The sequence below is a fragment of the Salvelinus alpinus genome, chromosome 4, assembly GCF_045679555.1.
Source record: "Salvelinus alpinus chromosome 4, SLU_Salpinus.1, whole genome shotgun sequence".
Lineage (NCBI taxonomy): Eukaryota > Metazoa > Chordata > Actinopteri > Salmoniformes > Salmonidae > Salvelinus > Salvelinus alpinus.
This window is the reverse complement of record NC_092089.1, coordinates 42,890,895-42,913,966: the sequence shown is the minus strand read 5'-3', so window position 1 is coordinate 42,913,966 and position 23,072 is coordinate 42,890,895. Positions and strand designations below refer to the sequence as shown.

At 40.4% G+C, this 23,072-nt stretch overlaps 2 protein-coding genes and 1 long non-coding RNA gene across 3 annotated transcripts; 2 read left to right on the top strand and 1 right to left on the bottom strand.

Moving 5' to 3' along the window:
- The first annotated feature begins 1,989 nt into the window (after positions 1-1,989).
- On the top strand, positions 1,990-7,822 carry LOC139573590 (nucleoside diphosphate-linked moiety X motif 17-like). The gene is made up of 8 exons (XM_071397218.1): positions 1,990-2,529; positions 5,536-5,652; positions 5,809-5,992; positions 6,124-6,149; positions 6,314-6,406; positions 6,581-6,679; positions 6,815-6,951; positions 7,135-7,822. The coding sequence occupies exons 1-8, from the start codon at positions 2,455-2,457 to the stop codon at positions 7,304-7,306; spliced, it is 903 nt and encodes a 300-aa protein (XP_071253319.1). The 5' UTR covers positions 1,990-2,454; the 3' UTR covers positions 7,307-7,822.
- A 1,975-nt stretch (positions 7,823-9,797) lies between these two features.
- On the bottom strand, positions 9,798-15,500 carry LOC139573591 (uncharacterized). The gene is made up of 4 exons (XR_011674630.1): positions 14,489-15,500; positions 14,193-14,318; positions 11,096-11,162; positions 9,798-10,729 (listed from the first exon to the last, which is right to left on the bottom strand). It is a non-coding gene; the product is annotated as an uncharacterized lncRNA (long non-coding RNA).
- A 5,159-nt stretch (positions 15,501-20,659) lies between these two features.
- Positions 20,660-22,567, top strand: LOC139572483 (uncharacterized). The gene is made up of 6 exons (XM_071395222.1): positions 20,660-20,809; positions 20,931-21,227; positions 21,341-21,646; positions 21,758-21,877; positions 22,001-22,047; positions 22,181-22,567. The coding sequence occupies exons 1-6, from the start codon at positions 20,758-20,760 to the stop codon at positions 22,274-22,276; spliced, it is 918 nt and encodes a 305-aa protein (XP_071251323.1). The 5' UTR covers positions 20,660-20,757; the 3' UTR covers positions 22,277-22,567.
- The last annotated feature ends 505 nt before the right edge of the window (positions 22,568-23,072 follow it).

Genomic DNA, 23,072 nt, shown 5'->3' with positions numbered 1-23,072 from the left:
TGAGAAAACCAGAGGTATGGACTTGAGTCACATGACTTGGACTCGAGTCAGACTCGATTCACAAATATGATGACTTGCAACTTGACTTTGACTTTAACACTAATGACTCGTGACTTAACTTGGACTTGAGCCTTTTGACTCAAACTAACTTGATACCCTCCCCAAGCCCAAATATATAAAATGATGCTATTAAAAAAAGTGTGCAGCGCATCAACTCATTTAACGGATAACAATTTGAATCGGACAGCAGCCAATCAAATTGTGCCAGCTGAGAAAAAGTTGTGCGTGGCAGTGCAGAGGAACATTGGTGGGTGAATTCAGACGGAGCCTTTGGAAAGATGATACCCCAAATTATTATGGTCGGATATAAAGACTACGCTGTAGTCAACAAAAAACAGATTCCAACTTGCAAAACATGTGGGAAGAAAATTACAGACGGAGGCGCAACAACTTCCAACTTTGTTCGACATTTGAAGCTGCACAAAGAACGATAAGTCGTGGCGAATATAGCCGACAGCTATATATAACTTAACGTAGCATTAAATCAATGAGCCTCCACACAGTCAGTCAGTGCGGGAACGTGATCATTGCACCCAAGATTGAGCTACAACTGGCTAGGCAGTTGGTAGCCTAAATCCTGCCTGATGTTACTGCTGTTCTGAAAACCATTGACATATGTTAGCCTACTGTAACCACACACACAGAGAGAGAGTGTGTGCGTGTGCGTGTTAAGGTTGGGCGATTGTGTACAAGCTTACATCGCCCGATTGCGCCCCACTAGCGATCCTCGATAGTCGATCGAAATACATGGCTACCCATGTATTTCCATTGAAATAAAGTTTGTTTGGAAAATAATAAATATATATATTTTTTAAAAGCATTCATGATTTGCTTAAATGTAATATACTAACTATTACTCTTGTTAAAAATATGAAATGGTATTACATTTGGTGAACAGCACATTATGACTTGTTTAGGACTCGAAACTCAAATTTTAGGACTTGAGACTTGACTCGGACTTGCCTGTCTTGATTTGGGACTTGACTGCTAAGACTTGAGAATGACATTCAAAACAAATGACAAGAATTGTGGAATATGGATGGAAAGGGAAGACTCCTGTGTAAGATCCAGGACAATGTGAGGGCAGGGAGGTCCTCAGGTCGAGAGAGAAGGGAGGAACGTCGAATCACAAGGCTCTGGGACACACAAAGCTCAACAGTACAAAACATCTGACTGGGTGTGATCACTGTCAGGAGAAGATGGAGACAGTGGGAAACGTGTTATTTCAGTGCCAGCACAATGGGAGGGATTGTTATCAGATTTAAGGGCAAATATATAATATATGTCATTTAGCAGATGCTTTTATCTAAAGCAACTTTGTCATTTGTGCATACATTTTATGTATGGGTGGTCCAGAGAATCAAACCCACAACCATGGCATTACAAGCACCATGCTCTACCAACTGAGCTACAATGGTATAGAAGGGTCAAGCTTAAGTTAATAGCTGAGAAAATCTTCAGTATTTAATTATGTTAGTTTCCTTAAAGGAAAACTACACCCAAAACCTATCTTTCGGTATAGGTTTCATTAATCTTTTTTTTTTACATTGTCAGCATTCTTTCAAAATACAGAAATACAGAAGGTATGATGCATTTTGCATCACATGATGTTGTCTTTTCCATCATATGATTCATAATGCATCATATCAGCTGTATTTCTGTATTGTGAAAGTTATACTGTATATCTTTAAAACCTTATTGATGACATGCAACACATTTTGATATCAGCAATGGACTAAGGAAAAAAATACAAAAATATGTTTTGGGGGTGGAATTTTCAGGAGATGAGAATAGTGGGTAGGATTTAGAGTTTTTAGACTTTCCTTTTCTCTGGTCCACACTCCAGTCCAGTTTGTTGCGGTAAAGAACATTAAAGTTGGTTGCGAACCGCCATATATAAACCAACGAAGAAGAAGAGCCACATGTGATTTCGATGTAGCCAATGAATGTAGGTAGCTAGCTACGTGTACATTTGTGTTTATATTCCTTGGACATGACAGCCAGCCATAGAAGCTAAGAAGATCAGTGGGCAGGAAACAATTTTGTTGCATGAACCGTCCACCTAGTTAACAAGGCAGGAGCCCACTGGATAGATAGTTAGCTAATACAGCTTGGGAATTGATCAGAATAACGGCTAGCTATAGAGTTAACTTGATTGTCAATACTTCAGTGAACTGCAGTGGGATGTCAATTGCGCTACTCATTTGAACAAATGTGTAATGTGGTAATATTAGCTAGCTAGCTAACGTGCATTGCCATTCTTATATTGCTATCAGAAATCTGATTTGTTATCGCTCGCAGGATTATTTGACAAATTGTTTTGTAAATCAGGCTAGCCAACTGCCAGCTGCATTAAACTACTGTATCTATCAATAAGGAGAATAATTGACAACCATGGAAAAAGTCACGAAAATTCTGGTTCATCTGTCGAAGAATAATGTCGCACCGCAATGTGCCCGTTTTGTACAGGTCAGTTGTGCATGTGCTATGTTTTTGCTTTGTTGTCACTTCAACACTAGCCAAATGCCAATGTCACGTGGAATTTATCAAAACGAGGTGCTATGGTAGTGTTTGGTTTTACTGTAATACCATTTTAAAGGGGTAGGTCACCCAAATGAAAAGGTTAAATACAAAATAAAACAATAATACTGTACATATACACTACATGACCAAAAGTATGTGGACAACTTCACATCAAACATCTAATTGCAAAATCATGGGCATTACTATGGAGTTTGTGCCCCCTCTTCTCCCTCCCTCTGCAATAACAGCCTCCACTCTTCTAGGAAGGCTTTCCACTAGCTGTTGGAACATTGCTGCAGGGACTTGCTTCTATTTAGCCACAAGCATTAGTGAGGTCGGGCACTGATGTTGGGCTCGCAGTCGGCGTTCCAATTCATCCCAAAGCTGTTCGACACTTGTATGGACCTCCCTTTATACACGGGAGCATTGTCATGCGGAAACAGGAAAGGGTCTTCCCCAAACTGTTGCCACAAAGTTGGAGGCACAGAGTCATCTGGAATGTCATTGTATGCTGTAGCGTTAAGATTTCCATTCACTGGAACTAAGGGGCCTAGCCCAAACCATGAAAAACAGCCACAGACCATTATTCCTCCTCCAAACTTTATAGTTGGCACTATGCTTTGGGGCAGGTAGCGTTCTTCTGGCATCCTCCAAACCCAGATTCGTCTGTCGGACTGCCAGATGGTGAAGCGTGATTCATCACTCCAGAGAATGGATTTCCACTGCTCCCGAGTCAAATGGTGGCAAGCTTTACACCACTCCAGCCGACGCTTGGTGATTTTAGGCTTATGTGCGGCTGCTCGGCCATGGAAACCCATTTCATAAAGCTCCCGGCGAACAGTTCTGACTTTGCTTCCAGAGGCAGTTTGGAACTAGGTACTGAGTCTTGCAACTTAGGACAGACAATTTTTTACGTGCTTCGGCACTCGGCAGTCCCGTTCTATGAGCTTGTGTGGCCTACCACTTCGCGTTGTTGCTCCTAGACGTTTCCACTTCACAATAACAGCACTTACAGTGGCAAGAAAAAGTATGTGAACCCTTTGGAAATACCTGGATTTCTGCATAAATTGGTCATAAGATTTGATCTGATCTTCATCTAGGTCACAACAATAGACACTCTGCTTAAACTAATAACACACAAACAATGATATGTTTTCATGTCTTTATTGAACACACAGTGTAAACACTCACAGTGCAGGGTAGAAAAAGTATGTGAAACCTTGGATTCAATAACTGGTTGACTCTCCAATAACCTCAACCAAACATTTTTTGTAGTTGCGGATCAGACCTGCACAACGGTCATGAGGAATTTTGGACCATTCCTTTTTACCAAACTGTTTTAGTTAAGCAATATTCTTGGGATGTCTGGTGTGAACTGCTCTCTTGAGGTAATGCCACAGCATCTCAATCGGGTTGAGGTCAGGACTCTGACTGGGCCACTCCAGAAGGCGTATTTTCTTCTGTTGAAGCCATTCTGTTGATTTACTTCTGTGTTTTGGGTCGTTGTCCTGTTGCATCACCCGACTTCTGTTGAGCTTCAATTGACAGACAGATAGCCTAACATTCTCCTGCAAAATGTCTTGATAAACTTCTGAATTAATCTTTCCGTCAGTGATGGCAAGCTGTCCAGGCCCTGAGGCAGCAAAGCAGCCCCAAACCATGATGCTCCCTCCACCATACTTTTTGGTGGAGGGTTTTGATGTTGGTTGGCTGTGCCTTTTTTCCTCCACACATAGTGTTGTGTGTTCCTTCCAAACAACGCAACTGTAGTTTCATCTATCCACAGAATATTTTGCCAGTTGCACTTTTGCAAACTTCAGACTTGCAGCAGTGTTTTTTGGGGACAGCAGTGGCTTCTTCTGTGGTGCCCTCCCATGAACACCATTCTTGTTTAGTGTTTTACATATCGTAGACTTGTCAGAGATGTTAGCATGTTCCAGAGATTTCTGTAAGTCTTTAGCTGACACTAGGATTCTTCATAAACCTCATTGAGCATTCTGCGCTGTGCTTTTGCAGTCATCTTTGCAGGATTGCCACTCCTAGGGAAATTAGCAACAGTGCTGAACTTTCTCAATTTATAGAAAATTTGTCTTACTGTGGACTGATGAACATCAAGGCTTTTAGAGATACTTTTGTAACCCTTTCCAGCTTTATGCAAGTCAACAATTCTTAATCGTAGGTATTCTAACATCTCTTTTGGTCAAGGCATGGTTCACATCAGGCAATGCTTCTTGTGAATAGCAAACTCAAATGTTGTTTTTTTTATAGGACAAGGCAGTTCTAACCAACATCTCCAATCTTGTCTCATTGATGACTCCAGTTAGCTTTTGTAGAAGTCATTAGCCTAGGGGTTCACATACTTTTTCCAACCTACACTGAATGTTTAAATGATCTATTCAATATAGACAAGAAATCCAGGTAATTCCAAAAGGTTCACATACTTTTTCTTGCCACTGTAGAGTTGCCCGGGGCAGCTCTAGCAGGGCAGAAATTTGACGAATTGAGTTGTTGGAAAGGTGGCGTCCTATGACGGTGACTTACTGAGCTCTTCAGTAAGGCCATTCTACTGACAATGTTTATCTATGGAGATTAAATTACTGTGTGCTCGATTTTATACACCTGTCAGCAACAGGTGCGGCTGAAATAGCCGAATCCACTAATTTGAAGGGGCGTCCACATACTTTTGTATATATAGTGTATATTTCCTTAATCTATGGGCCAAAGATTGCCATCCATAATCAGGATTTTTATATTGATAACCAAAAAACAATGACTGAATGGACCCATACCAGGCCCAGTACTTTCCCCTCCAAAATACATTGAAATCAAGTCATTTAGATAAATGGTTAGCCTTTATTCTTGTAGTTGCCGATTCTTTGAAGGTTGTTATATGAGGTGAATTATGCAACAGTTAAAAAAAACGTCTTTTTTTACCACTTAATTTTCTGTTAGAGCATAACAGGTCATTTTACAGAGACTCTTGATGATGAGGTGGAGGTGAAGTGTTCTTTGGAGAACAATCGCTTTATACTGTGTGACTGCGAGAAGGGGAGAGGAATTCCTCTAAAGGTAATGGCTCAACGGAATACATTCAATTTAATAAAATTATAGGTTTAATTGTTTTGTCAGTTGTGGCCACATCCCATATAAATAATTGTTGGTTGACTGAAAAAAGTGTAATGGAAAATGTTTGAGTTTATTTGGTTGATATTTGTTTTTTCTCAGAGGGCAACCTTTTGCCCCTTCAAGTATCTGTCTGTCGCAGAGGCAGCTGCAATCCCATTGGATGTTCAGAGCCGCGGAGTGGACGTGGGGGTTGCTATTCTTCTGCAGTCAGCCAATCAGAAGGTGTTGTTAACTCGACGGGCGTCCAGTCTCCGCATTTTCCCCAATGTGTGGGTTCCACCAGGTATGGCATCTTTCTGCGGAAGTAACCTTTTAAAATGAAATAGCATTCCATAGAACGACACTTTGGGTAACCCAATTAACTTTAGTGTTGTTTCCTGATATTGAAAGGGTGATTTGTTTTCATTTTTTCAGGTGGCCATGTGGAACTGGATGAGAGGGTAACGTTTCTAGTTGCTATAGCTATTAAACAGTGGAAGATAAAATTGATTATTCCCCATAAGTGTCTTTGCCTGTGGTTTCAACACCCTCATGGTCTCTGGGGTCAATTCCCTTCAATCAAGCTTGGTGTGTGTGTTTGCCTCATATCTCTCTTGTTTGTCAGCTCCTGGACGCAGGGCTGAGGGAGCTGAGGGAGGAGACAGGACTGAAGCTGGACCCTGGAGACGTCTCAGCTCAGCTGCTGGGGCTCTGGGAGGTGGGAAATCACTGCCACTACACATCACATTTCTAGGTCCAGGGAATAGTTTGTTAAATAATAATAATATGTAAATGCATTAGAAAAAATCTACTGGCCACAATTCCACAGACATTTGATACATTCTGATTTGTCTGACAGTCCTGTTTGCTCATGTTCTGTTTCTCTTCACAGTCAGTTTTCCCACCCATGCTGAGCAGAGGGATGCCACAGAGGCACCATGTGGTCACTTACATGCTCCTAAACACCTCCCTCACACACCAGCAGCTCCAGGTATCTGCCTCACTGTCCTGTATGTCTGTCTATCTGTCTGCCTGTCCATATTCCTTTCTGGTGTTATCATTAAAGGCACACAAAGCCAAATCAAAGAGAAGGCCTCTGACTCACTAAAGACTATCTTTGTTCTAGGCCTCTCTGCACCCCGAGCCTGCTGAGGTCAGTGGCTGTCTGTGGGTGGACGCCTCGCTGGTCAAGGCCATCGTGTCCGCCGTGGACGGAGAGGAGGGTTCTGTGACACCGTTGGAGGGCCTGGCTCCAACCATAAGGTACATCACATCCACAAAGTAATGCACTCAAAACATAAACAGAAAAAATAGATTATATAGTGTACCATTGATAAGTATTTGTGAAAAAAAGTTTTACTGGGCTAATTTCCTCTGACATTAATTATTTCATTGGGTTCCTCTTAACAATGTTGGCATTTTGTTTCTGTGGTGTTGGTTCTGCAGTGTATTGGAGGTCTCTCCGGAAGGTGGGCTCAGTGAGTCAATTTTGCCATTGTCTGTTTTGTGTAACCGGGCCCCGAATAGCGGAGAAGATGTGGAGCGGGTCAGCACTGGTACCAAATACGCCCTGGAGCTCTGGCTTAAGAACCTGGAGGGACAGGGGACCCGATGTTAACTGTCTTCACTAAACCTGGACGTCTAGCCCTGTGATGAAGTGACTTCCTGGAGGATGACATCACTTCCTGGAGTTTGCCTTAACCGGTGAAGGTCACCTAAAGTGAACTATCATCTTTCAAAAAATCTTGTATGTATTAACCAATAATGAACTTTGGGTGAACTATCCCTTTAATATCTACAGCAACACCTACAAGTCTTATATGGCTGTTTGAGGGCTTTGCATGAGCTATCAATGTTGTGCGTAAGAACAGTTTTTATTGCAAGGGTGTTGTTGTTAGTGATGAAATGTTATGAACAAAGTGGATTTATACTGCAGATGCTTTTATGATCATTATATTCCATTTGCGCCTTCAAGCCACAAGATGGCAATGCATAGCCTACACAGTGATTTCACATTTGGAAACAAGCGCAAAACAATCAGAATTCTGATTTAAGTTTACATAATTATCTTGACTTGTAAATAATAATGTGTTCTTAACTGACTCGCCTGGTTAAATAAAAATGTATAAAAATATTTAGATTTTTCTAAATGTAATTATTTTCCTCAACCAGCATATTTACAATGTTTTATTTTATTTTTTTCTATACTCAGACAGAAGTTATGGCTCAAGTTAGTTAGGTTAGGTCTTCATTGTAAAGATAAACACATAAATATGGTATTGTACTTTCAACTGAAGATATCCAATATTGTTTGCAGTGATTCAATAATTAGCATTTAAAGACTACATTTTTATATGTCATAAGTGCAAGGTGTGTGTGTCATATAACGAAACCTCTTTTCACCCACACCCAGATTAATATACTGTACATCATGGCAACCTCACCCATGGATAAGCTACTGGGAAATATGCTTACTTTGTTCTTTGGCTGCATTTAGACATACAGCCCAATTCTGATATTTTTCCTACCAATTGGTCTTTGACCAATCACATCAGATATTTTTCAGAGCTGATCTGATTGTTCCAAAGACCAATTAGTGGAAAAAATAATCAAAATTGGGCTGCCTTTGTGAAGCAGCCTTGGTGTGTCAGCTGTTTATGTAGGATTTAACAGCTACTTTTACTGCGTTGCAGTCTCATGGTTGATCATTTGAACGCAAATTGACCAATTTCAAAGCGAAGTCTTGAATGTTAAATGGTGGAGGGGTATGGGGTGGGGTGTAGTAATGAAATGTAAAGGAGTTTTATAACAGTTTTCTACAGTAACTAATTAACTAAGTGACTACAATTCACAACATCAACCAGTCAGAATCCACAGTAAAAAAAATTGGAAGGTTTTTTGTTTTCTCCAATTCATCATAAGTCATTACATTTTAATGTCACTAGGAATAACATTCAGATGGAAAGAGTTGGGAGCATAATCTTCATCAGATCCTGAACTATGCCATTTTTCCCGAACTGTCCTGGCTTTTACCATGCAGAGGTAATCGGACCTGTTGTCAGTATTAGGAGCACCACACCCTCTGTGCCAATAGCAGTGGGCACTGGGCATTCCAGTGGGCAAGTATGTGGCAGGGCATTCAAGGTATAATCAAGTCTTGATGCCACATTTCCTTGCCAGTGTATTGTCTGTATTGGTGATGTCATGATATTACTGTATGTTATATTTTCTAGATTTGTCTTATCGTCATAGTGTGTCACTTGTCTGATTTTGTGATCTTATTTGTTTTGGTTGAAAGTTTCTCTCTGATTGATTGATCTTCCTGCTGGACAGTATTAGTAACAGCAACCACTGTGACGTTTCCCTGGAAAAATATACAATGCAACTGTAGAAAGACATATCTAATACATATATACAGTTAGGGGATATGGAGAGGAAGGGACATACACCTCATGCATTTTGGATAAGAATGCGGTTTGTACTGCACACCTTGAAAAATGTAAGTCTTCAATTCTCAATGTCACTTGGTAGCTGATTATCATGAATGTTATGTATCTGTTACCAGGACACCCATATGTCAACTTTTTATGTTAAACCTAGCCCATTGGCCAAAATAGCAGAAAGAGGTGTTGCCTTTTTAATACACGCTGACTTGCATATAATGGACAAAGTTTGAGTAAATCTAAATTTTATGGAGTCTGACTAATTTTGTAATTTAATACAGTACCGTATTCTTTATCACACCGCCACACCCAGCCTAACTGTAAAGCACGTTATCTAGATATCTATTTACTTGTTCCTTTCACACAAAGAATAAAAGAAAGAAAAGCCAGGGGATGAGGGCAGGCTTAGATACAAACAGAGGCATGTCTGTTCTGCCCTAGCTTCAGTTCTCCTGATGAACAGAATCATCCAACTCTTTTACAAACCATGAATGCATCCAAACCACTTCTGCCCATAACAATCTAACAAACTTGATTTATTATTTACAATATTTAATCCCAAAATGATTTTGATTTTTTTCATGCAAAGTTTAAAGCTCCAATGCACGGTGACTTCAAATGTTTACAGATAGTTACATCTCACAGATTTTATTAATAATGGTGGATTTATTTAATCAGATTGTCAAATATACATAACATTGGTGTTTTACTCACTGGGTTGGTTTTGTGGAATAGTTAACTTCTTGGCATGCTAGTTTCCTATCTCAAAACATGTCTTATCCAGCGGTATGGAATTAGATCTGGATCTCTCAGCCCAAGTAAAAAGGTTTGATTTACAGTCTTTGAAAACAATTAACTTCTTGTTAACTGTACCTGATAGGGTATTGTCCTTAGGGGCACCCTTACTCATTCTTCTTAAATGTTAATTGCAGGATACATATTTTGACCCCATTTACTGATCTAGGATCAGCTTTCTTTTTTTACAAAGGTTAAGCTTGCCTTCAGTAAAGACTGAAAATATAACTCAACCCATTACCACAAGGAAGCCAAAATGGCCAGCCTGGCCTCAGAGCCATTAGAAACATAATTTATGTATTTCGGAGCACGTCAAGACATATGATACCTTTCAATGGCCTGGTTACTTTAAACAGAAACTAAAGTAGGGAGGTTGGTCGGGGATGAGTAACATATACTAAATGGAGTGCCTCGGATTTACGTACAGAATAATAGAATAATAATTCCATTGACTCCATTCCGGCTATTATTATGAGCTGTCCTCCCCTCAGCAGCCTCCACTGGTAAAAACATTAGGAATAAAATAACATTAGGACATCTGCATTGCTTGCTGTTTGGGGTTTTAGGCTGGGTTTCTGTATAGCACTTTGTGACATCAGCTGATGTAAAAAGGGCTTCATAAATAAATGTGATTTGATTTGAATAAATACAGGTTGAAATTACAATCAGTAAGCCAACGCCATGATCTTCATTCAGATATTTCAGAGATAATTGGACCATTTGTACAGAATTGTCATTGCTCCCATGCATATTATTTCATAAGGCCATTTCAGATGGTCTTCTTACCCAATTGACTGGAGCTTCTGGAGGAAAGAGAAGTAGGGAAGGGACAACAAAAACAACCAATCGTAAAAACAGTAAATTACTTCAATTAAATATATACAGTATCTTCAACATTACATGAGTGATGTGTTTTCTTAGGAAGTTATTTCAATGTGTTTAATCAATATGTATGTTGACACATCTCTACACACCTATATCTACAATAATCAGTAGTCTACCTATTCAAACCTCTCATTGAACCCCATCCCTGATGTATGGAAGGAAAGAAAGCATTCAGGGGAGATTGTCTCCTGGAATTGAAAACATGAAACTACACTTCCTCTGTTGTCTACCTGATAGTACAACTGAAGTACATAAGCATACAGAAAGTGTGTCACCTACTGTACCTGTGTGTCAGTACTCGTTCACCACATACATCCCTGTTCGGTTTTTCGATGGTCCCCCCATTTCGTCCTGTATCAGAGAAAGTATCATCTCATCAAAGGTGTAAAACAGTCTAAAGATAATACTGCACACAAAATAATTTACAGGCAAAACTGAATTTTGCAGTCTGTTTTTGACCTGTTGTATAGAACTGCAATGTTAGCTTATCTTGCAGATGTCCGTCTGTTCTAAAGCCTTAGTTAACAAAGCCTGAAAGACATCCACTCGGCTTAATTGCAACAATAAATCAAACCGGTGATTCATCAATTAAAGGGGCTTTGGGAGGAGAAGGTCATGTAAAGAGAACAGAGTGGTTGTGGATTACAATGTGTCTGTCTGCTGCTCTGTTGCCATAGAGACAGGTGACAGAGGGGGCACTCTTCTCAGTATATGCTAGTCAGTCTTGGAGCAAATGTTGGCAGACTAGTACGGAACGACCATGCTCAATAAATTGATCAAGGAGAGTTGGAGGCTGTGAACAAATAGTCCTCCAATGTCTTCCACTGTCCCCTTTACAAAACAACATAACAAACATGTTCAAACCACTGCTAGCAGCAACACATAATTAAAAAATATATCTACGTAAATGTAACACAATTATACGAAGTGCATAAACACATATACGCAACAATATCCTGATACAGTAGATTGAATATAAGCAATGTGTAAGTTAACTCAAACTGTACATTTCCAAAACTAAACAAATATCTATGATGCATACATATCAACGCTAGAAAAAACCTGAGTAGATTCCCTCCTCACTTCACAACCTCTCATGTGTGTGTGTGTGTGCTTGAGGTGTGCACTGCAGTGTGATGAACATGCAAGTCTCATTAGTACAGTCAATTGTCTTTTTGTTTGGTGTTAAGGGAGAGATCTCACTCTCCCTGACGTTGGTAGATCCCATGGCATTTGTATTTAGCATCCCTTTCAAAGCTCAATCGAGCATATATATTTTTTATGTCCACAATAAACACTACCTTTGTTCAGTCAAATCATGGTGTTGCCAGTCATTCAAAGTGATATTGATGAGTAACATGCCCCATACAGGAAGGTCCTTGGATGATAACTCTGGTATCATCCCTCATACGTACCCAAGGCAAGATTAAAGCTATAAAGTCACAGCTCACAGATGATTGTGTTTAATTGGTTGTCTGGTCTACCAAGAACATCTGCTTACAGTGGGGCAAAAAAGTATTTAGTCAGCCACCAATTGTGCAAGTTCTCTCACTTAAAAATATGAGAGAGGCCTGTAATTCTCATCATAGGTACACTTCAACTATGACAGACAAAATGAGAAAGAAAAATCCAGAAAATCACATTGTAGGATTTGTAATGAATTTATTTGCAAATTATGGTGGAAAATAAGTATTTGGTCAATAACAAAAGTTTATCTCAATACTTTGTTATATACCCTTTGTTGGCAATGACAGAGGTCAAACGTTTTCTGTAAGTCTTCACAAGGTTTTCACACACTGTTGCTGGTATTTTGGCCCATTCCTCCATGCAGATCTCCTCTAGAGCAGTGATGTTTTGGGGCTGTTGCTGGGCAACACGGGCTTTCAACTCCCTCCAAAGATTTTCTATGGGGTTGAGATCTGGAGACTGGCTAGGCCACTCCAGGACCTTGAAATGCTTCTTACGAAGCCACTCCTTTGTTGCCCGGGCGGTGTGTTTGGGATCATTGTCATGCTGAAAGACCCAGCCACGTTTCATCTTCAATGCCCTTGCTGATGGAAGGAGGTTTCACTCAAAATCTCACGATACATGGCCCCATTCATTCTGTCCTTTACACGGATCAGTCGTCCTGGTCCCTTTGCAGAAAAACAGCTCCAAAGCATGATGTTTCCACCCCCATGCTTCACGGTAGGTATGGTGTTCTTTGGATGCAACTCAGCATTCTTTGTCCTCCAAAGTTATATTTTGGTTTCATCTGACCATATGACATTCTCCCAATCTTCTTCTGGATCATCCAAATGCTCTCTAGCAAACTTCAGACGGGCCTGGACATGTACTGGCTTAAGCAGGGGGACACGTCTGGCACTGCAGGATTTGAGTCCCTGGCGGCGTATTGTGTTACTGATTGTAGGCTTTGTTACTTTGGTCCCAGCTCTCTGCAGGTCATTCACTAGGTCCCCCCATGTGGTTCTGGGATTTTTGCTCACCGTTCTTGTGATCATTTTGACCCCACGGGGTGAGATCTTGCGTGGAGCCCCAGATCGAGGGAGATTATCAGTGGTCTTGTATGTCTTCCATTTCCTAATAATTGCTCCCACAGTTGATTTCTTCAAACCAAGCTGCTTACCTATTACAGATTCACTCTTCCCAGCCTGGTGCAGGTCTACAATTTTGTTTCTGGTGTCCTTTGACAGCTCTTTGGTCTTGGCCATAGTGGAGTTTGGAGTGTGACTGTTTGAGGTTGTGGACAGGTGTCTTTTATACTGGTAACAAGTTCAAACAGGTGCCATTAATACAGGTAACGAGTGGAGGACAGAGGAGCCTCTTAAAGAAGAAGTTACAGGTCTGTGAGAGACAGAAATCTTGCTTGTTTGTAGGTGACCAAATACTTATTTTCCACCATAATTTGCAAATAAATTCATTAAAAATCCTACAATGTGATTTTCTGGATTTTCTTTTCTCATTTTGTCTGTCATAGTTGAAGTGTACCTATGATGAAAATTACAGGCCTCTCTCATCTTTTTAAGTGGGAGAACTTGCACAATTGGTGGCTGACTAAATACTTTTTTTGCCCCACTGTATGTGGGGGTTTGATTTCGAAGATAAGCAACTTGGTGCATCAATGAAAATAGGTGGCTTGGGGGGAGGAACATGGCTTGGAACCCTCTCTGGAAGCTACAGGGGTAGTTCGGCTGAGAGGGTAGAGGGGAAGGCTAGTGTTTCCCACGCCTCAGGTTTCCCTGGTCAAAACCAGAAGGGCACAAAGAGACATCTATCTAACACTGAGGCAGAGCGGCCAGTCTTAGTAACCATAGCCAACCTGCTGAATGCAGACTCTGAGTCTGTGTCTATCTGGCCTCTCTGCCAAGACATAGGACTTACATTAGGCTTGCCGTTGGGCACTTCGAAGCGGCTGTGTGTGGAGTACATTTGGATGTCTGCCCCGTGGTTGATCTGGTTATATGGGCTGAAACTTCCATATCTCTGCCTACAGCACAACCACACTAGCTGAAGGTCAAGAAAAGACAAGAATCATAGTACTTTTAAAATGGCATCCTTAGCATGACATACTGTAACTGTTATAGCAGGGTTGTGGCTGTTTCTGAGAAATTGGAGGTCTACAATGCATTTAAGGATAAACAGTGTGCATCTGTGTGTCTGTTTGTTTTTGTACTCACCAGCAGTATTAGGAGAATAAGGAAGATTAACAAGGTCAGGGCAGCCAGTATCAATAGAGTGATCCCCCATTCTGGGACTCCCTCTCCGCCCACAGCAACTACAGCTGCAGCATTCTCTGTGGTCTTATGTGTCGCCTCCGTATTCTCTGTGTTCTTATGACTGGTCGTTTGGCCCGTGGCAGCCTGATGCCTGCTTGTTGCTCTCTCAGTAGGGGCAACTGGGGGGTTAGATTGGCCCGAGGTAGTTGTTAATGGAGAGGTTTTACGGAAGACTGTCGTGCTACTGGTCTGGGGAGGATTTTTAGGGGTAATAGGGGTGGTTGTGTTGCTAATTGTATTGTTATGGTCTCCAGGAATATGGGTGCTTACGTTGCTAATTGTTATGTTATGGTCCCCAGGACTAGGGCTGGTTATGTTGCTAATTGTAATGTTGTGGTCTTCAGGAGCAGGGGTGCTTACGTTGCTAATTGTTATGTTATGGTCCCCAGGACTAGGGCTGGTTATGTTGCTAATTGTAATGTTGTGGTCTTCAGGAGCAGGGGTGGTTATGTTGCTAATTGTAGTGTTATGTTCTTCAGGAATATGAGTGGTAATACTGCTAATTGTATTGTTATGGTCTTCAGAAATTTGAGTGGTAATGCTGTTAATTGTAGTGTTTTGGTCTTCAGGAATATGAGTGGTAATGTTGCTAATTGTAGAGTTATGTTCTTCAGGAATATGAGTGGTAATGTTGCTAATTGTAGTGTTTTGGTCTTCAGGAATATGAGTGGTAATGTTGCTAATTGTAGAGTTATGTTCTTCAGGAATATGAGTGGTAATGTTGCTAATTGTAGTGTTATGTTCTTCAGGAATATGAGTGGTAATACTGCTAATTGTATTGTTATGGTCTTCAGAAATTTGAGTGGTAATGCTGTTAATTGTAGTGTTTTGGTCTTCAGGAATATGAGTGGTAATGTTGCTAATTGTAGAGTTATGTTCTTCAGGAATATGAGTGGTAATGTTGCTAATTGTAGTGTTTTGGTCTTCAGGAATATGAGTGGTAATGTTGCTAATTGTAGAGTTATGTTCTTCAGGAATATGAGTGGTAATGTTGCTAATTGTAGTGTTTTGGTCTTCAGGAATATGAGTGGTAATGTTGCTAATTGTAGAGTTATGTTCTTCAGGAATATGAGTGGTAATGTTGCTAATTGTAGTGTTATGTTCTTCAGGAAAATTAGTGGTAATGCTGCTAATTGTACTGTTTTGGTCAGGACTAGTGGTGGTGGTTGTGAGGGTATGACTACTTGTGATACTAATTGTTGCAAGACTGGTGATGTTGCCAGATGAAATCATTGCTGTAGATGCAGTTCCATCCCCGACCCTTCCTGAACGGCTAGCCGTACTAACGAAGGCAGCTGTAGTAGTCGTTGCTGCAGGGGTATTTGTGGTAGATGGTGGTGAGGAAGTTACGGTTGCTGTTGTACGTGCTACAAGAGGTAGTGTGGCTTTTATTGGAAGTTGACCTAAGGAATAAAGAACATATTTATATTTGCTTTATTTTTACTAATAACAGTTTAAGCTATTTACAAAACCGTTTTTTTAACATACAAATGAATCAGGCTGCTACACAGCAGAAGTAGATGAGGTTGCCATCTTCTTTACCTTCAGTATAGGCGAGGTCCAGGTCAAGGGTTTTGGATTTATTTGATTGGATATGAGTGGAAAGTAGACCTTTAACCAAAGTTGGAATGATCATGAATGTAGTCCCAAACATTAATGTCGAGTTTGCAATGACTGATCCATTACTGCAAGAGTGAGACCAGTAGTCAAAAACAATTATAACGTATAATTGTCAATGTCCTTAAGAATGCTATTTTTTTTCAATGGCAGAATTTTAAATTCAACATTAGAGCTCACCTGAAGATTATATCAAATACACCCATATATTTGTCAGACTCTGGCAAAGCGCTGTGGACGTCATCCATCTGAAAAAGAAAGACACAGCAATTAGAGGAGCACTTTAGTATTATCCTACAAGGCATGTCTTCACACCTTTACTTGTTTGAATATTGAGGATATTGTAACAGGTTGTAAGGGAGGTATCTATAGTATCCTTGTCTATGGTGTAGTGGAGTGGGTCAACTGGAGTGTGAGCTAGTAGCGATGGCTCGTTTTTGCTGTTTACTGTTAAAATAGTGCTCACTGCTAGGTGTTGGAGAGCTGATGATGTTGGTGACATAGAAATTAAATGAATAGAACAGCCTTGGGAACATCTAACCCTGGCAATTTGAGAGGTAAACTCATTGGTACACTCGCAATGGTTGCTTGGTATAAATGCAGTAAAAAAGTCAATAGAACTTGACCAAAACAATGGAAATGCCATGGAAATGTGTGGGGGAAAAATGCCGTGGGGGAAAGATCCCGAAGCTCACCAGCAAAATGTGCCTACATATATAGGCTATTGTTTATGTGTGTATTATGCTTGTATAGATGTCAACCCCAATACATTTTCATGTCATCATCACCAATCAACTGCATTACAGTTAAAAGCGACTTTGACGTCTACCACTGATTGTATGCTAGCTATGCTACCGGCTTATACGGACAAGAGTTAGCACTTAGAAGTCACTTCTTATAAGCCTGAAAGGGACTACTTCTAAATGTTATGCAGCGAAAACAGTCAAATATATCAAAATTAGACTTTAGTAAACACATTGTGGGCCTGTTAATATACATCAATCATGACGTATTTGACGAATATCCACTTTGTTAGATCATATCTGTTGAATGTGCGCCAATCCAGTGTCATTCTTCTATACCCCACGGTCTGTGTTCCCTTGACTTCTTTTACCGCATATATTGTGATGCAATAATTTCCATAGAAATGTTCATTCAAATGATGTTAAGTAATGTGGCTCATGCAATATAATGTATTTTTTTATTTCAGTTGAGTTAAATCAACAAATCACAGCATATATTGATGGGTAAACTTCCTGCTTTTACTTCCTGCTTTTCTCCAATGGGTACACTTGCAATGGCCGCCAGTCCACCCATTTACCACAATTGACTTGAATGGGGACGCCCGTTCTATTAATTATATTTCTATGGTGGGTGACTTGTTTTGGCAAGCATGAAGTATCTGCAGGACAAAGAGTTATTTTGTGGGTATAGACTGAGTGATGAGTTGAAGCTCTATGGACAGACTTGAGCAGTAAAAACACACAGACTCTTACCATCTGCTCCACCTGTTTCCTCAGCTGTTTGTACTCCTTAGAGCTTTGATTATTGAGTGACTCAGTGTAAATCTGGTTGGTGATTCTGACGCATAAGTAGTATGCGGACAGCGTAGCTGGGGTGGTCTTGTCACTGCTGCTGGGTGTTGCCCTCCGTAAACGGGCAACAGGCACAACATCAGCAAAGAAAAGGAGTGCTGTACAGGAGAATGGGAAACAAGCCGAAATTCGGGAATTAGCAGAAATACTGTTGCACAGCCATCTAATAAATTACTGCCATTACCCTTAGAGGCTGACTGATTGAAGTGCCAATTACAGCCAATAAAGGTAGCCTTGTACTGTGGAAATGATTATCTGTAAACAGACACTTTGAGTTGAAAGGGGGGTCACCATCTGTGATCTCAATCACTGCAATAATGCATTATTTAGACTAATTTAATCCAAAACAAAGTTTGCAAATGTGTTTTCTCTGTGCGGGAAATAAGTTGTTTTGTCTTATCCCAATATTTGATTGAGTGGGGTCGATTGTAAATCCATAATACTATTCTGCTACTGCATAACCCTGAAGACATTTTATACATTATGACAGATTATGATAGATGTTTTGCTAAGATTTAAAAATCTTCTCAGTGTGGGTTTTAACTCCAGTATATTGGCATCACTTGAGGCACCTGAGGAAGCAACTTAAAGTAAAAAATAATGTCATCAAGAAGGCTCCAGAGCAGCCAGGGACAAGAGAATCATGAAGAAGTGTTATTCTGGTTGTGTGCTGATAAGGTTAGACTCTCCGTAAACCACAAAGTATGATTTACTTAGATACAGGTAACTGACAAATTAAAGGAAACACCAACATAAAGTGTCTTAATTGTATGTTGGGCCACCACGAGCCAGAACAAGTGTAGGTGTTTAAGAAGTGTAGGTTACAGTACAACACAGTCCAATGCTTCCCATGCAACAGTGGTTCCCAACCTTTTTCGGTTACTGTTTCACCAACAGAATTTTGCTCTGCCCGGAGTACCCCTGAAGTACCCCCCCATGTGCATTTTACCAGTAGGCCTATGGTCTCATGAGTCTTCTCAAGTACCCTCTGTGGATAGGCCGAGTACCTCCAGGGGTCTTAGTACCCCTGGTTGGGAATCACTGCCCTACAACAGAAGTCTTTAAAGAAATGTAATGTGTAAATGTGTTATAGGCTACATATTTTAGATTAATCAATAAATTAAGATGCATGGAAGAGTAGATAGATACATAGATAGATACATAGATAGATATGTTTTCTGCCATACCTGAAACAGCCAAAGTAAGAATAATCCCAAATTTGATGGGTCTTTTCTCCATGATGTATCAAACAGGTAGACTAACGTTTTTAAAAGAAAAGCCAAATACACACAGTGGACTTTGGGAATTAACCTGGTTGCTTTCTTGATGAGAAACTATTTCTGTCTGAAAGAAACGGTTATTTTATCATCCAGATAATTGTGCAGGTAGAACAGGTGTATGGAGCGGGGCGGACCCTAGAATATGAGTGTGCGCGTTGGAAGAGAACGTAAATATAGACATTCGTGGTGTATGACGCCAACCAGTGGCCAGAAAGATTTATCGGAGTATCGGAGTATCAGTTTCACCTTGATGCTGTAAACCTTTGAGAAGCAAGGCACAAAAAAATGCATGAGGCAAAATCAACAGCCTGACACAGCCACTATTTAGTAAACTGAGGGAAACTACTCTCAAATTCATAAATGGAGCAATGGCAAGGACTGACAGCCAATGAGGTCGACATGATGTTTGCAAAGACTAAAATAACAACAAAAACATAAACCACCCTTTGATTTTGATAAACAATAGGATTAGTCTTGTACTAAAAGTTGTACTAAAATCATTTATATCTTTCCAGAATAAATGGGTGTGTATCATTTATTGAAATTGATATTGAACAACAGGAAACCCTTACAAAAAAATATTTCCGTTTTGAAACTGCAGTCGACTGTGGTATTTTGGACGCAGGGATTGCAGAATATCTACACAGCAAAATTACTGCAGTAAAAAAAAGTTTTTATTTTGGACCCAGTATTTGCAGCATACTACAGTTATACTGCACTCTAACTGCAGTCTGACTGACTTTCGTAAGGAAGATTGTGCACGCCATTCACAATTCCCCTCATCCGTATGTGGAACCCTTGTCTTCTACTCAGAAAACTGATGACTGCGGTATCTGAATTAAGGACTTGCAGTGGTTAGCCTACTTACTGTTTTATTTTTCCAGAAACACAAGCGAGAATGCAATTGAAACAACTACGCAACGTAAACTAGCTGGTTAAGCTTGCCTACAACCTGCAACAATGAGACCTTTTCTCCCTGATAACAGTAATCAAATACACATTGTGACACAACTTTCTTTCTCCCTATCCCCCTCAATCCCACCCCCTCTCTCTCTCGTGCACACCCTCTCTCCTATAGATGGGACATATATAAAGGTCAGGGAACAAGATGTGACGTAGTTGGGGACATGTAGGCTACAGTTTTGTGTACTGGGATGTCAGGGTATCGAAACATTGAGGACAGGGAGGTGAATTATAATACAAACACTGCCAAGTGGATTAACCTTCTTTGTACTTCTTGGCACATTCGCCACTCACGTTGTTCTGCCACCCTATTTCACAACAACATTGATGTAAAAAGTGTAATCCTGCTTGCAATCCTGAGGCTTTGAAAGTAAACCTGGATTCTTGAACAGAAATATGGGGTAATATATTACAACTGATTTCACTTGTGTGAGGGAAATTCCATTGATTTCAAAAAAATAAAAGTGTGTGTATGATACCCCAGGCTATAGAACAGCGACATTATTCATGCATCACGTTGAAGCACATTTTAAGCCATGTGATGACTTGAGTCAGTGCTGCTCTGTTGTCTCCAATGATGGAGGAGTGGTGTGAGTTGGTGACCTATTTCGGTACATAGATATTCCGCACTCTTTGGCAATCTCAGCAGTTTGGCACTTGATATGTGTGCTACAACTCCACCATCATTACTGAGTGACAACACCTCACCCTAAAGATGTGTTCAAGTTGGATGCAGGTGACATTTCTCCTTGCACACTTGATTGTTGGTAAGATTATTGAAATGCACAACATCTACTATTGTTGTATATGACTGTACATTAAATATCAAGTTGCAGATGATTTAGTCTCTATAGTCAGACTTTTAACTATGTGTATGCTCTCCCACAGCAGGAGGAGTGGTATACCAGTACCCAGGGTCACTAACAGTGGCAGAGGGTACCAATGTGACATTTCACTGTGACATCAGTGAAATGGGAGGGGAATGCTCTCATATCGTATGGGTGCAAGTGGGACCTATGAGAAAGCTCACACTCTGGCCTCAAAAAACCTACAGTGTCCACACCAACAAGGCCTGCCTCCTGAACATCATCAATGCCAACAGGACAAGTGTGGGCATCTTCTACTGTGCCCTGCTTAATGGTGCCATGCTGAACATGGGCAATGGGAGTGTGCTGGAAGTCTCTGGTAAGATCAGATGCTTCTCCATGGTTTATATTAGTGTTCATATTTTCTAGTGCTGGGAGGTATACATTTGGTAGTTATGCCATGTCATGTATGTAATGTCCTCTCTCTTCCAGACCCTATCACCTCTGACGCTACTCTGGAGGTCCTGGTGCCTGTGGACTGGCAGGAGGCCCCCTCATCCCCAGTCCCACTCATGTGCCTGGTGTCTGGACTGGATCCCAGTCAGGCCAGGGTGTACTGGGAGGTGGAGGGGAAGGTTCAGTCCTCAGAGCGTTTACCTGAGGTTCTGTCAGAGAAGCCAGCCAGTGTCAGAGTCCAGCTCTCTGTACCTGGCCATACCTGGGCTGAAGGTGAAGAGATCACCTGTGTTATGGAGAGTACCAGTGGGGTGAAGATGAACAAGACAGTCAGCAGGATGGGTAAGAGAGATCGCCCCAGGGCTATGGGTTGCATTTGTTTAGAGTGTCTCTTTGTATAAGTTTAAAATGATGTAGAACTCTTATGTGTCAAAACAAATTGTGCATTTTTAGGAATGGAGCGGTCCAGACAGGGAATGTTTCTGGCCATCTCTTTGGGCGGCATGTGTATCCTTCTTTCTATTGTGGTGATGATCATCACCTTGTATGTCTGCAGACTGAGACACGACCATCGTAAGTACTGTTTGTATTTGATTAGTTATTCATGATTGATGACTTTTCTACATCTATAGCAGCAGTATATTATATAGGCTATCAATAGTATCTTTAACATATTGTATCATAATATTTCCAAAGGAAAGAAAAGATTTCAACCCTACGAGCACAACCAGGACGGAGCACAGGTAAAATAACTTTTTAAAATAAATGTTTGTGTATTATACTATTCTAAGTATTATTTTTGTGAGATTATACTATTACTACGTTTTCTACTATTACTATTTGTAATGATGATGGTGGTGTTTTCTTGTCATTCAGGGTCTGACTGAGGTGCAGTATGCCAGTTTAAAGTTTGGAGCTGGTCGTGGGAGACCCTTACCTACAGCCGCAGCTAAAAACAGACAATATAAGTAGGCTAAAGCTGCCCTAGTAAGATCTTACATGTGAATTACATTTTCTACAAAAACATAAAAGAAGTGCTTATTCATTCAGGGTCATCGGTTTGTCAAAATGCTCCTGTGCTTTCTTGCTTATGTTTTCTGACCTACTTATTTGAGTCAATGATGTAAGGATTTTTGCCTTTAGAATAAGGAACTAATGTAGTCAGATTGTGTAGTCATTTTACAAGCTTTGTGATTAAAAATCATTTGTCTTGTTGAAATAATAGCCAAATGTAAATTACATTAAAGACAAATACAAGTTTAATTTATGGAGTGACCTAATTTCTCTAGTCATATGCTGATGAGATTTTTGTGATAATAGTCAGCAATAAAAATGGGTCTCAGATGGAATCTTTTTAATCTCCAACATAAATGTTGTTGCAACATACTTGCTCAGCAAGTACAACAGCACAGCTCCATTTGATGGTAAGCATTTTTGTCCAAATGCTCTGCCTCTTAGTATTTAAAAATATCTCACAAGTTAGGTGCGTTCTATAACTTAAATGATGGAGCATCTCTCATCTCTGTGATGTTGCAACAAACCCACAGATTTACATCATTTTAGCAGACGGTCTTACCCAAACACAAGCTATTTGAGAGTGGAAATAATTGAAGTATTATCTATTTATTTATTTAACCTTTATTTAACTAGGCAAGTCAGTTAAGAACAAATTCTTGTTTACAATTACAGTGGGTTAATTGCCTTGTTCAGGGGCAGAACGACAGATTTTTACCTTGTCAGCTTGGGGATTTGATCTAGCAACCTTTCG

Excerpts from the sequence above, each read along its gene's own strand:
- LOC139572483 (XM_071395222.1), top strand. The coding sequence starts at position 20,758 with ATGTGTTCAAGTTGGATGCAGGTGACATTTCTCCTTGCACACTTGATT. Across the intron at positions 21,228-21,340 it reads GAGTGTGCTGGAAGTCTCTG|ACCCTATCACCTCTGACGCT; the intron begins GTAAGATCAGAT and ends TCTCTCTTCCAG. Across the intron at positions 21,647-21,757 it reads CAAGACAGTCAGCAGGATGG|GAATGGAGCGGTCCAGACAG; the intron begins GTAAGAGAGATC and ends GTGCATTTTTAG.
- LOC139573590 (XM_071397218.1), top strand. The coding sequence starts at position 2,455 with ATGGAAAAAGTCACGAAAATTCTGGTTCATCTGTCGAAGAATAATGTC. Across the intron at positions 5,993-6,123 it reads CAATGTGTGGGTTCCACCAG|GTGGCCATGTGGAACTGGAT; the intron begins GTATGGCATCTT and ends TCATTTTTTCAG. Across the intron at positions 6,407-6,580 it reads AGCTGCTGGGGCTCTGGGAG|TCAGTTTTCCCACCCATGCT; the intron begins GTGGGAAATCAC and ends TTCTCTTCACAG.